This window comes from Ceratina calcarata, unplaced genomic scaffold (genome assembly GCF_001652005.2).
Source record: "Ceratina calcarata isolate Rehan_Ccalc_2016 unplaced genomic scaffold, ASM165200v1 scaffold422.2, whole genome shotgun sequence".
Taxonomy (NCBI): Eukaryota; Metazoa; Arthropoda; class Insecta; order Hymenoptera; family Apidae; genus Ceratina; species Ceratina calcarata.
The window spans coordinates 239,755-254,400 of record NW_017165837.1 but is presented as its reverse complement, the minus strand read 5'-3'; the positions used below and the strand labels follow the sequence as shown (position 1 = coordinate 254,400).

General features: G+C 41.7%; 1 protein-coding gene across 3 annotated transcripts in view; it reads right to left on the bottom strand.

Moving 5' to 3' along the window:
- The window catches only part of kuz (zinc-dependent metalloprotease kuz), an 84,152-nt gene that overhangs the window by 10,445 nt on the left and 59,061 nt on the right, over nt 1-14,646 (bottom strand). For all 3 annotated transcript variants that reach the window (XM_018027411.2, XM_018027412.2, XM_018027413.2), the window contains exons 2-3: nt 4,873-5,133; nt 3,670-3,864 (exon numbers count right to left, since the gene is read on the bottom strand). In XM_018027411.2, the coding sequence (XP_017882900.1) occupies nt 3,670-3,864; nt 4,873-5,133 (456 nt within the window). The remainder of the gene's footprint in view (nt 1-3,669; nt 3,865-4,872; nt 5,134-14,646) is intronic.

The following is a 14,646-nucleotide window of genomic DNA, read 5'->3' as shown; positions in this document are numbered from 1 at the left end:
TTTTTTACATAAAAATCAAAAGAAATATGCAGCTGAATTCACTACTTTCAAAATCCCCGCTTAAGTTCGTTGGTGACTGCATACACGGAAAATCGGGAATTTTCAACAGTGAAACGTTGCTATAAAAGTTATTGTGCACGTGAATAGAATATATTTAATTATATATACTGACACAATGGATATTGTCTCCTATTTTCTATATATTTCCACGTGACATGTTTCATTGTTAGAGTATTTCATTTTCTATTACGCGCGCCGTCAAAGTTCTACCAGCCCTCAGAAGCAGTGAAAAATGAACCTTGATAAAGAATCCTACGTTAACCATATCGCGTTTCATCAACCTGCTCATTTCGTTAGCAGATAATTGGAGTGAGTTTTTTTATATTATATTACATTATATTATTAGGTGCATCGCAAGATCAAAATCTACGGTTTTTATTAGTAGATAAAATAATCTAAAAAAAAGTTCTACTCTAATTGAAATTACTAATTATATGTGTAGATATCTCGTGAAAGTAAGGGCCTCGTATGTCGCTCTATTAATTATCGGTCATATAAAAATAAAGCGCTAATCACCCTAGTAAAAAATGTTACCCTATTTTCTGAACCTTCTTTTATAAAACAGGAACTCTAAATAAAGTAAAGCGATTACGCGAACGTTGAAAAAAGAAATTTGCGGTTTATACCTTCCACAAAGTAAATGGAAGCCCTCAGAGGCTTGAAAAATTTTCATGGTAATGTAGACCTTTAAGAAAATTCTTAATCCTCACTACATAAAGGTGGATTGCTCGTGTCCAGGCAAAATCCACCTGCGTCAGAATATCGTGTATATAAAAATATTGTTTATAAATTCATTATTTTTTTCTTGAGATATTCCAATTTTATTTTATATCAAAAAGTTGAATTTCTTAAATTCCTTCTATAATACTGAGATAGCTTAAATGACCTTTGGCACAATTAGGATACCGAGTACACATTTACACAACGAGGATTAAAATGAGAAATGTAAATTGTCGATTTCAACAACGCCGAGGTAAAACGTATTTGGCGCAGCGTTTTCAGAAATTTTTGTGTTGTTAGTTGTGTAGCCCAGAGAGAGCTACAGTAAAATCGATTGTATTAATCCTGGTACTAACGAGGGGTAGAAGCGTAGCGTGGGGCTGACTCGGAAAATTTATAACCAGTTAAGCCCACAGCAGCAACCGATTAGGATCACCGTCGTCGCATTGTTCCGCATAAATTCACGTCGCACCCTTTTTGCAATCGTGGCGAGAAAACGTATCGCGGGTAAGAATAAGCCAACGTTACGTAGGTCTCGATGTCCGAGATAATTGCGGTGGCCGCTGCCGGTTTTACTACCGGGTTAACCGTGAGCCACGAGCTTTAATGACTGGGCGTTTCGATGTGACGATATTGGCTACCTTTATTGATACTACCAACGCGGCCGCGTTTATACCGATTATCGTTACGTCGGCTTCCAAATAGCCCAAGCTTTTTCTTTTACTATCCATTTACCCACACGCTCGACGAATGTCTTAAAATTAGAGGACATAAACAAATCCAGAAAAGATTCATTAAACTTAATAATACGACAAAATGCATTGAAGTCGTCTCGCGGGACGTAAATGCACGTACCTATGTCAGTGCACGAAAACAGGCATAACGGTGGCAGTTCATTTACGAAACGCAATATACGTAGACGAGGAACGCGCTAAATATTATACGCGATACGATGAACAATTATTTGCAGGATTGGTGTAAACACGGTATTAAATAGTTGGACTACCGCGAGATTCGCAGGTAAATCTATGGTACCCAACGAAAATGCTTTCTCACCCTTTGACAAGGGTGTCTCTGCTTCCCCATAACTCGTATATGCACCCTACTTCCTAGCGTAATGATATCGCGAATAGATCGTGGAATTCGCGCTATCACAGCCGGAGAGTGACACTCTCGCACGGAAAATGTAATCTCTCCACAGTGGCAAACTGGTTCGACCGGGAATGCTACTGTCTACGTTGCCAGACGTTCAGTCAGTCACTCAAGAATTCTTTCGAAGCAAAGGGAGCAGAGAGAAAATGCACAATCATGATTTATTTGCGAACTTCTTTTTCCCTTGCTACCTGATCTTTTCACGATACCTCTGAAACGTTTTACATCTTGCAATATTTAAAGACCTTGGAATCGAGTTTCTGAAGTTTCACGCTCGGAGCCAGATGCTGTTCCCCTTTGAACGACATATGATAAATATTCCTACTATCAAGAATATTGTGCGAGACAAAGGTGAGCCAGACGACGACTCGACGGAAGAAGAAGCTATGTACACGCATTAGTGCAGTCGGTGTATATTTTCCGAGGGCAAATGGACCGAAAAGCGCAATGCTCCCCGTCCGGTTGAAACTGCATCGTTAGCCACTCCAACTGTGACTCAGGCGAAGTCCACGGAGCTCGACTTCCTGGTCATTCCGCATATACCTGTTTGACTCTTTAACCGACGTGCGTGCCTATTCCTGGCGCGGATGCGTCTGTCTACGTGCGGCTCGTCTATTCACGGACACGCGCCACCTCGGAGTCGGTTACGCAGACCGGGCGTATGTCGTTAAGGCGATTCGCTTAAAAACTGTACACGGCTGGATGCTCCTTTAAGGATGCCTCGCAACGCCGGCTAAACTGTCGTCGGACGACTCGAGGAAGGGGGGGGACATGTACATCGCGCGATGTGGCGAAAGGGGTGCCCGTCCAAGTGTGTAAACGCGGGGTCGTGTGGCGCCGTGCCTTGTATTATGCAGACGCGACCTGATCTACGCAGACGTTGTTACAACGTAGAACGACCGTGGTTTCTAAATGTGCGGTCCCGTTTAACGAACGTTCAGATCGCCGGCTACTTGAATGCGCTCGGGACAATAGAGATCGGTTCTGTTCACCGATCTCGAATGATCAACGTGGAATCTCTTTAAAATAAATTCCGCGCGACGTTAGTTCGAATCCCGTGCTTCATCTCTCGCAATTTAATTTCAATTCGCGTCAGATAGGGATTGAAACCGAATAAGAATGTTACGCATCCTATCCGTCGAACGTCGGAGGATAATACCATTCCGCGAATCAATTGTGTTTGACTCGAGCTGATCATTCATCTGCCGCGATGCATTTACAGAATAGAACTGCACTCATCGGAACATTAGGCTATCGAGAGTGCACTGCTATGAAACCGCGAGTATTGCTCGCTGCTAATGGGCTACACTCGCATTCTCTCGCTTGCGGATACAATTATTCAGATATTCAGTCACGCTGACTGCACATGATCGACGTTAAAATCGATCCGAGCATCGTCCGTGTCGCGGTTGTCTCCTCAACAATTTTACCTCGACGAAACGAAAACTATATGTATAGATAGTCATCGTACGAGCGGACGATTTAAAGATAATGTTGCAATAACAGACAGCAGACGGATATCGTTTCAACCGATCATCGAATTCAGATTAATGACGGCGTTTCATTGTCGCGAATTATGAGCTAATCCCGTGAACACGTTAATCAGATTATCGCGCTCTTAAGCTTTCACAGATATGTCTAGTATAATATTTTTTATTTTCCAACCCGGCATCGTTGTACATGTCGGAAATGAACGGAGGGAAAAAATTAACGAGAGAGATGAATGAGTAAACGTACCTTTTCGAAAATGGGCGTACGGGTCGCCGACGTCATTTTCGTGATAGATCACAGAATGTAACGTGTCATTTATCTCGTGCGGCGGAAAGTAATAGTGCGCCCTTTCCACGTACCACGAGCCACCGCGAGGCGAAATAATTTTCCCATGGAAAACACCGTCGGTGATGCTCCCGAACACGTGGCTGCCAGGCTCGCCTGAAAATAAAAATAAAACCGTGATTGATAGAACTGCTTTATTTATTACGATTTCCAAAACATTAATTAATTATCAATCTTTCTCCAAGGCACGAAGTGAGAATTATTCATTTACGGAATGAAAGATTGAAATCTACCCTAAGTGCATTGACTGTTTAAACAAGTACAAGGAAAAGCATTCAGAGTAGATACCGCGAGGCGAGAGGAAATCCAGTATAAGCTTCGTTCGATATCAATATCATTTAAATCGGCTTTTCTCTCAAAAGTCGAAATAAGTCATCGTGCTTTTCCCTTCCGCGGTGAACTCGCAGGCGTAACCGGGTCATCGCGACGGAGGACACCGGCACACAAAACTGAAAGATAAACCGTTCTAACAGACAGCCGAGGCGATCCATAATTTAAAACGTCCCCTCCTCTCGCGCGCACGAACACCCGCTAAATTATTAGACTAGAAATAAAGGTCTCACCCGGTATCTACCGTGACACGCACTTTTGCGTGCCACATCTGGTTAGACCGACGTACTTATGCGCGGATGTGAACGCGAATGGACTGTACCGGTGCTCGAGGACACGGTTCAGTTTAAAGTGCAGCAACGTGCGAGCAAGGGAACATGATTCATGCCATAGGAAGCTTAAACCATTTTCATAACGAATTCTTAAACGATACTTTTCTTTCCTTTCGTATGCCACGGCGTCTTTAACGTTGCACCTTGACCTTACGCACGCTCTCTCGCTGTAATTTTCGTGGCCGGTTCGATGACCCTTTCACTGAGGCGCGTGGTGTGATTCACGTACCGCCGCGAAGATTAAATTTCGATCGCAGCTCGTTCGTGCAATTTTTTATAATTATTTACTGCTATGGTTGATTCGATTGAACACTCGAATAATTATTGATGATAGCCCGCGATGGCAGCGAACGCGTTATCGTGTTGCCACGAGTTTTACGTAATAGATCGTGCATGCATATAGAAGAAGGAAAAAAAAAAAGTTGATCAAAGCTTGACTCACCGACTAAATGGCCCTGGTAAATGTGCGAGGTATCGAGGTCCTCCGCTTGACCGGACGGGCCCTCGATAATTAAATTATTGCTAAAGGTGGCCAGGTCCCGCTTCAATCGAATGTGGAAGTCCCTTCCGTGCGAGCGAAACTTCAGAGTCACGGAATTGTCGCGGGTAACCGACCTCTTGGCCCTCAGGTGACTTCGGTGGACCTCTTCCGTGGGATAGGAGAGTGGCTCGTAGTGGCGGATGTACTCGTTCAGTCGACGGGCTGTAACGGGAAAACGGAAAAACCGCGCGTTTAAGATCGGTTGTTTAATGACACGGTCCTCGAGAGGTGGGCACCAGCTCTCATCGAGCAGCGTGGGGAATTACGCGAGCCGTTGAATTTTACGAGCCAACATTCGGCGCGGACTTTATTCTTTTCCATTTAGAACTTTCTTCATTACGTAAGATAGCATTCGTCATAGACCAGGGAAGTTCTTGTAACTTGTTAGCGCGTCAACGTACCCTCGTTCGAGACTACCTGTTCATTTTCCTGCCGGGAACTTCGCGAGAGTTATGCATTTATTATGACAAAACTCGGACCGCGTTCCGCGCTAGTCTCGCATTCGCCTTTTCTATTTTCTCATTAACCGCGTATACTTTAACGATATCAACGGACATTTACGAACGGTCATATTTCCATAATGCTATTTTAAAAGAAGAAAAATCCGACGAATTTCTTTAACAATATCAATGTTAAATATAACCAGGGAATTTTTGTTTAAATTATTTCGCGTCCGTCAACGGATATACGGTCAGGATAACGAGACAAAGTGTCCCACGGTGGCCGACCTGGCAACAGTTTCCACGGCTTGATATCGCTCGTAATTTTCGGGGACACAACATGAATTTATATTAGGTCGCTTTTCCTCGCGATTCCAGCGCGGTCGTGCGCGACAAAAGGAACCGACCGGAGACTTTACCAACTGTAAGATGCCATCTACGCATCCACTGTGCCGGTTTATGTCTCCCTGAGGAGAAACTCGTGTTTTTGAATTTGAACATTTCGAATTGCTAACGCCCCACCACCGAGGAGAATATTATTAAAGAATGGACAATCTCAAGAATGCCCCGCAATTTTTACTCTTAAATTATTTTTACTGGCTGATATTAATAGGTAATTGTATGTATGGGTCCTCATATGTAGCTGACAACTACAGATACGACTTTTGTTTGAAACATTTTTCGCTAGGACGGAAAAAGCTTTTGCAATAAACAATTTTATTTTCTTTAATTAATTATTGATGCGACAAAATTTGCATACAGAAGTTGTAGGCATTGACGTCCTCTACAAGAACGTATGCATTTTTCTTCTAACTTTAATATTTAACGAGTTAAGTGCAATTAATTGGCACTGACGAAATCCGGCCGCTCCACCGTGGAAACAGCAAACTTGATTAAACTGTTTTAAAACAAGGTTGATTAAATTCTGCAGGAGAAGCTTCGTATCCAAATGTACTCGCTTTATAGTATAAAATATTCCTCGCTCTGAAGAACATACATACACATAATACGTGACACTTATGTACACATGTGTATGCACATGTCTTGGCTGTTTCAGATGCATAGGTAAGGTCGATATCGCAAGATATTACAGTGCGATATCAAATGCTCGATCACGTCGTAAATAGAGGAGTTCCCTTTTCCTAGCAAAATTCTCTTTCTTCCATCAAACGTAAGTCTCTCCTTTGAAGCGACTGTATGAAAATCGACGGAATTTTATAGACGCTGAAATCGGCAGCGTCCGTACGATGGAAAGAGGAGGAGGAGTTCGAAATTGGAAACGGGAACGAATATCCGCTGCGCAAATAATTTACTCTATTAAATTGTTACAATCCACGCGTTTTATGCTCGTTAATTTACTCATTGCAGGACAGATCGTAAAAAACGGAATTGTTCGAACGATCAAGTTATTTGACGAACGCGCTCGGCATATAATTAAATGTGATTAATAACGAATGAGATGATTTCAAAATACGCTGAAATTAAGTTTAATTTGAATTTCAGCATAATATGAATTTAATGCTGTATTTAATGAACAGAATTTTAAAGTATGACATATCGTCGGAGAGATAGGGTTTTTTTTATATCAACTCGTGAATAATCGAGCAAATGAATATTATATTAAAACCGACGGAACGATGTTAAAAATAGGTTCGAATTTCTAGAAGAGATCGACGATTTTCACGGTATTAAATTCATCCTGCGAATATAACGATAGCTGATATTTTTCCAATGATTACTTTTCACTGTATTATTACGGCATGAATTACGAGCCTATGATTTTATGGGCAAATTGGGTATCCGTGGAACGCAGCGGACGCTCGTATTAGATTAATGAGCGCGAGTTTCATTCATAATTCAATTCTGAACGCAAGTATTGTTTGCGTTTCACGCATCAACTATTATGTAGCGCCACAGGAATTCGATCTACTAATTCTGAAAGCTGGCGAGCTGCCGTTCCAGTTTTTTGCCCAAGGAGCACAAGGATGATCGTTAATTCGGCGTAGAAAAGTAAACGGAAACGAAAGTAGATGTTGAACGAATCCGACGCGAAAGTCTGCGTTTCTATCACGTACTACAACAATTGAGGTAACGACAGGACTGATAAATAATCGGGAATGGTATTAGAAGATAAATCCTATAGTTTCGTTTCGGGGAATAACGACGGGAGGAATTTAGTTGAAGGCAAGAGACGTTTCTTGAAGGATCTAGAGAGAAGAAAATACTCCGCAACGAATCCTAGGAAGTTGAACAGTCAGCATCGGGTGCAAGCGTATAACATTGCTTTTTTTCTTTTATTATCCTTCGTTTCGAGTTCCTCGGGCACGATATATGTACAACTGCACGAAACGGCTTCAGAAAGAAGAAAGGAAGAAAACAGCTGAAGTTAGTTCGTCGCGAATCATCGTCTGGAGTTGGAAAAAGAATTCGATGAAGTCTTATAAACCAGTTTTTCTCCATTCGCAGACTGCGTCAACGTGAAATTAGTATTAAACGCTGGAAAAGTAGACGGAATTATTTTATCTCAGATCCAGGAGGACGTAATACGCCTGTTTCATTAAGTATTGAGATTTTTCATTGAATAGAATCCGACAACAGACAAATCTTGTTGCGACAACGCGAGTCAGATGCAATCCCATATAAAGTAATAGGGAAGACGGGCTTAACGCTACATTAAATCCTGTAAATCTCGTAAGGTTTCGTTGTAGGTGCCGGATTTAACTTTTAATCTGAATGACAGGGGATGCATCAGGATAAACGCGCTACGACAATGGGGGAAAAGAGACGACTGCAATATTCTGAGAGTACGGAGAAACTTGGAGCGATGGGAATAAGAGGCACGGGAGTAAGAAATGGCTGTCGCGACTTCCAATTTTCCAGAGGACACTCTCTTCCTCGAATTCGGATTTTACGGGAGAGAATCGAGTAACGAAGTCGAACGATGAATCGCAGTTATGGATAAAAATGATGTATCCCTAAATGCGAGAGGATTTCGAATCCTTATTCATTTCTTAAGGCCGTAAATTCATCACGGTAAGTAAAATACAGTATTATAAACGTTGAAACTAGTTTTTCCAAGGATTAGGCGACTATATCGTTAAATTGCATCCGTTATAAGTGCAGAGGTCAATGGAAACAAATAGCTCGGGCAAGTGAATAGAATTACCGAGCTAGATCTATAGAACGGGCTATTCATCCCGTGAAAGACTTAACATAAAATACCTATTTAGCACAAAAGTACGGCTGTTCAACGAAATGGGATTCATGCTCAAGGTGACGAAAGAATTGGGGTAACTGGGTCAACAAGCGTGACATCGCAGTCCGTGGTGTGGGCGTATTAAATGGGCCAGTCAGCGCGGCGTTACCTTTAAATTAACGCGATCCGTGTAATCCAAACGGAGTAAATTTCCCGTTCCCGTAATTCTAGGATACCGTGTGTAGTTTCGATAACTTAATAATACCGAAGGTATCCGCGCGAACGCTGCGCTGCCACCACCGCCGCGGCGGGGCGTCCTATCAAATTTTCAGCCCGTTTGAATTTCAGCGTACGGATGACCACAAACGGACAGAGATCCTGTTTCCGGATTCAGAATAAACAGTAGCCATGCCGTAGAATACTAGAAAAAGTATCGTTTGATTCGACCCGACGGATCGGTCCAAGCGGACGTCTTAGCCAGTTTCGGAAGGATTTCGTTCCCAGACGCTACTTCTTCGTCTACAGAGAATAGAATATCCTTTGCCAAGCTTCCGACGCTTTGAAAAATTTCGGACGCGAAATTCCTTCCTTGATCTTTGAAGGAGATATCGTCTGAACATCAGCTTTCACGAATGGCATTCTCTGTCGGACGCGGACTCCGGTTTGCAGCTTTCTGCATAGGAGAAGATTCATTAAACGTGCCAGCATGATTATGTGGATCGCTTTCGAATAGAAATCATGTGGGTGTTTCTAATGCGTTTTGCATCGATGGAAATTTTAAATAGCTCCAATTTGGTATCATTCATACTTATTGTTTAATAATCGATCAACAACTGTTTATTTTCTATCGATTAATATGATCATCGGTATAGAGGAGGATCTATACTGGGAACAGTGTTTGCGCGAGTCCACGTGATGTGACGATTCGATCCCATAATCCCATGATCCGAAACACATCAGCGGATTAATCATTTCCGGCACGGGAACCGCGTGATGATCGTTTAGGGAAATACTGGGGACCGTATGGGATGAATCGCGTTCCCTGTCTTCGTTCTCCGTTATCGAATTCGGTTCGAGGACCGAATAAAATTCAATGCATTCCAGTTGCATGTGCTTTATGTATAATGCTATGGTAGTCGGTCAAATTGCGTCTGGCATCGATCTATTGACTCAGGGGGGCCCCGTGGCTCCCTCCTGTCCGGAGAGGAACCGGTTTCCGGTAGCCAGCTCTATCCGCAGGAAACATCGCGGTTGCGAGGGGCGTAACTCGTCACGGACCGATGGATCCCTCGTTGTATGGTTTATGAGCACATACGATGGGCACATGGTACGTACTGTACGTACGTACGCACGCGATCAATCTTACCTGCACGCATGCGCGTCATATGTATAGAAATAACAAAACAGAACGGCGGCCAGGTATGGAGACTCAGGTGGGATCGAATGGAAGGGAGGATTATGGAAAAACGAACCGGGCATGGGAATTATCGAGAGAACCGAGGATGACTGACTGGAATAACAGAATCGTAGTGTATCTCGTGTCGCATTCATTGTAATCGAATAACACTTCTTTCCATTTTCCTATTCCGTACGATTTTTCCGTTGTTATTATTATTAAGAAGCAAGAATTTTTTAATAATACGAATACTGACGTCACGGCTTTGCCCGGAGTATGAGTTTACAGAATTAATTATTAATTTATTTATAACCAGGTTTGACAAAAATCATGTATGAATAAATCAGAGTTATAATCAGAAACCATGCATAAATATTGATGGCTTCAAATAGACGTAGCCAATTTTGTGTAAATAAATAATTATAACATCGTTCAGGAATAATTATATTCATTGTCGTATCAGAATTAAGTCGCTTATTGAAAGACTTCAACTATGGAAATTGTAAAAAGATTTTCGCACAGGGCGTAGAATTTCGAATTCCTCGAAGGCCCCGGAGCCTGAAACTTCGTGTCGCCGAAGTTAGATAGACTTAAAAACGTACATATTGCCATTCGCATGATGCCGCTTGTTATCTACTTTAAGGACAGCAAGTTGCGGGGCAACTTCCAACACTTGAAATTACATCGTCTCTCGGTATGTATATTCTCGTTCAGGTGCGCGGCGTCAATAATGCAAGAAGGAAGTTAGGCGGAGTGTTCGAAATTAGGTGAACGAAAATCAGGTTTATCAAATATGGTAATCACTGTTTATCTTCGAATAAGTTCGCGCAATTTAATGTCAGTGAGTCATTTAAAGTACAGAAACTTCAATTATTTTCATCGAGAATATTTCATTAATAATTATCATGTATTTTTCCATCTTGCTAATTTCTTCGTTCATTGCTCCGATCAAGTATAGTTAAATAAAATTCTTCAGTCCTCTGAAAATAGCACGGCGTGGCTGTATCTCGTTTTCTCTTTGCCTGTTCAAAGCCGATGTCGTTGTTTAACCAAGTTACACTAGTTCGGAACCGAGGATTTACCGAGGGGTCGTCTCGATCAGAGAAACGAAATGTCTTTCCTCTTTTCGCACGCCACACGGTTCCTCCTAATCTACGCGGTGATTCGTACCGTTCGGAGACTTTAGCTAAATAAAATGGAGGAGGGTTTCTTTTCCTCGTAAAATTGGCGTCGTCGAGGACTTGGCTCGGCAGCATTACCGGATAAAAAAGGTCTCGGACCTGGGATGAAAGCCAGGAGCTTGTAAACAATCCGTACGATGTACTTAAACGCACCAATGTGGAAAACGCTCGTTCTAACGTGCGTTAAGAAAACACTCGGAACGGCGTATCGTGGTCATTCTGTGGACATGTGTAGGAAACGTGTTCGGCGATAGAGCACGTCGTTAAGAGTGCCCTGTTGTTTGTTTTACCGTCGTCGAGTAATTTATAAATGGTGCCTTCGCAACTGTTACAAATAATCATCATAGATTCGATGAAACCCTGCGCTTACAATGAGAGACGATGCGAGGCAATGTTGAAGGAGGAATCAATTTAACCAATCCCACGTGCTAATCCTGACCACCACCGTCATCTTAATTTGACTATTTAGGCTTCTCGCGTAGGCCCACCGGGACAGGGACAGTTCTTCGCACGCGTAAAATCTGATTCGCTTGCGAAAGACATCAAAAAGAGGGTAATCAAATAAGCGATCTGAAACGTGTGGGTGGGAATTAAGTGGAAATGAAATTACAGCGGGAGACGCAATCTGTTTTTCGTTTTATCTGGATTATAAAGGGAAAAACCGGAGCGTGAAGAAACTGCAGGAGTGAAGCTCGATGCTGAGGATGGCATGTTGTTAGGCACGAGGTGCGGAATGCGCCAGGAGGCTTTGATTAAATTAGTTTAGAAGCACCGGATTAACATTAGTTGGCTAATTAATATCGCGACCAGCTGACTCTAGGAAATTACCTTTTTTCCGTAATTAATAGCCATTGGGATGGGAACGTTGTAATGAGATGCGTCGCTGATACGCGAGTTGTTCCACTTATCAATTGTCCCCAGCTACTCCCGACTAACAAACTCGATAATTATTATGACGCAACAGTTTGCTTTCCTGGATGCGAGGCTATTATTCTACGAAAGATAAACCAATATGTACACTTTTTTTAACTAGAACGACCGAGGAAAAAAGATTCACTTATATTTTTATGGTGTATAAAAAAGAATGTAACAATTTTCATCTTATATTTAATATTAATTGGATTGTCAAATATCTTATGTGTTTCAAATTATATTCTAATTCGTCGTTTAAAAAAATTGTTAGTTACAGGCGAAAGGGGGATGATGAATAATTATTATAGCAGGAAGCAATTTTTCCTACGTATCTTTCGGGTCGCCCTCTGATTAGATATCACGCGAAAACTCGTTGTGGCGTGCACGATATATGTATGCGACAGAAATGCAACCGTGTGTCCTGCACGTAAGATTTATCGCCCTTTACTGACGTTCCCTACAAATGACCCTTCTCGCTTGATTCCTCGTGATCCACATAAATCACTAGGCGAGGTTGATGCAGTTTTAATATTACACGAAGATGACGATGCTATCATTTGAACGTTCGCTGTCTTTAAACGATGAAATAAATACCCGTTGTTTTTTAATTCTATATTTATTTTATATAGAAAATTAAATAGTAGAAAATAAATATATTTATATAAGAAAATATGTATATATATATATGTAAATAATATTAAACGCAGGTGTTTTACTATGTAACATGTAATGAAATTTCTAGAAAACGTTAAGTTCTTGGCATGTGCTTATATGGATTTGTGGCAGTCGCAGGTGCGAACGTCTGAGAAGATTTACGTGCTTATTACAACCATTTTAAGCATTTAAGCTCTTAATCACGTGGTTAGGAATAGGAACATTAGTTAAAGACTATTCGATCTCGTCTGTAGTCACCATGCGACAAAGCAAGCCCGCGTTGGGACTTAAGAGAATTTCTGAGGAGTAATGAGATTTCAAGTAGCGTCCCGTGTACCAGGTAGAAATATAGGCGAAGACAAATTTGCTGATTATGAGAGGAAATGCATTTGCTTTGGAGGCGAGAGTAGAGTGTCCTCGGTAAGAGAAGATACATAACAAAGGAGTATAATATCATTTATATTTAATGACTAGATTGCAAATTTTTCTGCAAATTAAAACATTTGTGACGTCAATTTAAAAAATTAAATATAGACCGAAATTTCTTTTACACTTCAAAAATAATTATGTTTATTACAGTTTTTATGTTTTTCTTTATTTTTATACTGTTTTCACAATTCTTCCGAAAATGTACAAAATTCAAGTTGATAAAATGTCGTGTTGCTTAAATTCATAAATGGAAATAATGATAAATTACATTTCGCATTAGGTTTCTGCAATGAAAACGATAATGAAAACGGCTCATTAGTTTCGGAAGGTTTATGATCCTTTTTGTCGAGCAAACGATTTCCGGAACCATAAACGCTTATCGCGTTCATGTAACATCCTAACGCTAGCCATTACACGAACGACGGCTTGCTAAGCTGGTATTTACGTATCTGTACGTGTTAAGGCGTATCATTTCGCCCCGAAACCGTCTAGCCTACCGAGATGAAAATGCAATTACTCCATCAGTAACTCTGACGTCAAATATATGTATGCAGGTAGACGCAAGTGCTCCGTGCTCGCGACGCTGTTAAGTTAATACCGGATTCCAAGCGATTCTATTAACCAAGATTTGCAAAATACTTCGCAGATATTAAACGTGAACAGCCCATTTCACGGATAGTAATTACGTCCCGCAGGGATCGTGTATGTACAGACAAATCTCGATTACTCAAATATTAAAACAAATTAATTCGGGCGACCGTCGATTAATTTGGCACGTCCAACGTGTCCAGTGCGGAAGACTTGGTTACTGAATCCAATTAACTAATATCACACCGACTGCATACACGTCTCTAAATTGTAACGCAGATACAGAATTATTAAATCTTCGATGTCAACGTTTCTGGTGCAGAGCAAATATTTTTAACTAGGAAAAGCTGAAAATTTCGATCGAACCTGTGATCGTGCGCTACGGTTAACCAGCGGAGTACGAGTAGCATTTTTTATCCGACGATGTTGCGTGCTTTCGTCGGGTTTAACGTACGTACAGCATCGGAAGACTCAGTTCGCTCATGTAATCCGAAAGAGCGCGTGACACGGATGACGCTCCGATCGCAATATACGAGCGAAAGCGCTGAAGGGTCGAAGAAGAGCGAGGAGAGGCGCTCTTGAAACGCGCGACAGGAACGTTAGGGAATTTCTAAAGGGTTCTGGCAGAGGGATACGACCGCCGGCTGACGGAAACTGTCACAATACCAACGTTTTCAATGTCGGATTATCGTAGTGCAGTTTTGCTAATCGAACCAAACGATGACTCTAATCTGATGGAGAGACTTCCACCGCGCATCGGATTTAAACGACTCGCGACACTAAGTACTTATGGTGGGAAGATCGATGGCCTACATCCCGACTTAACGAAGTGATAATCTCTTGACGAGTATTTCGAAAATATTATTATTAGATGTATAT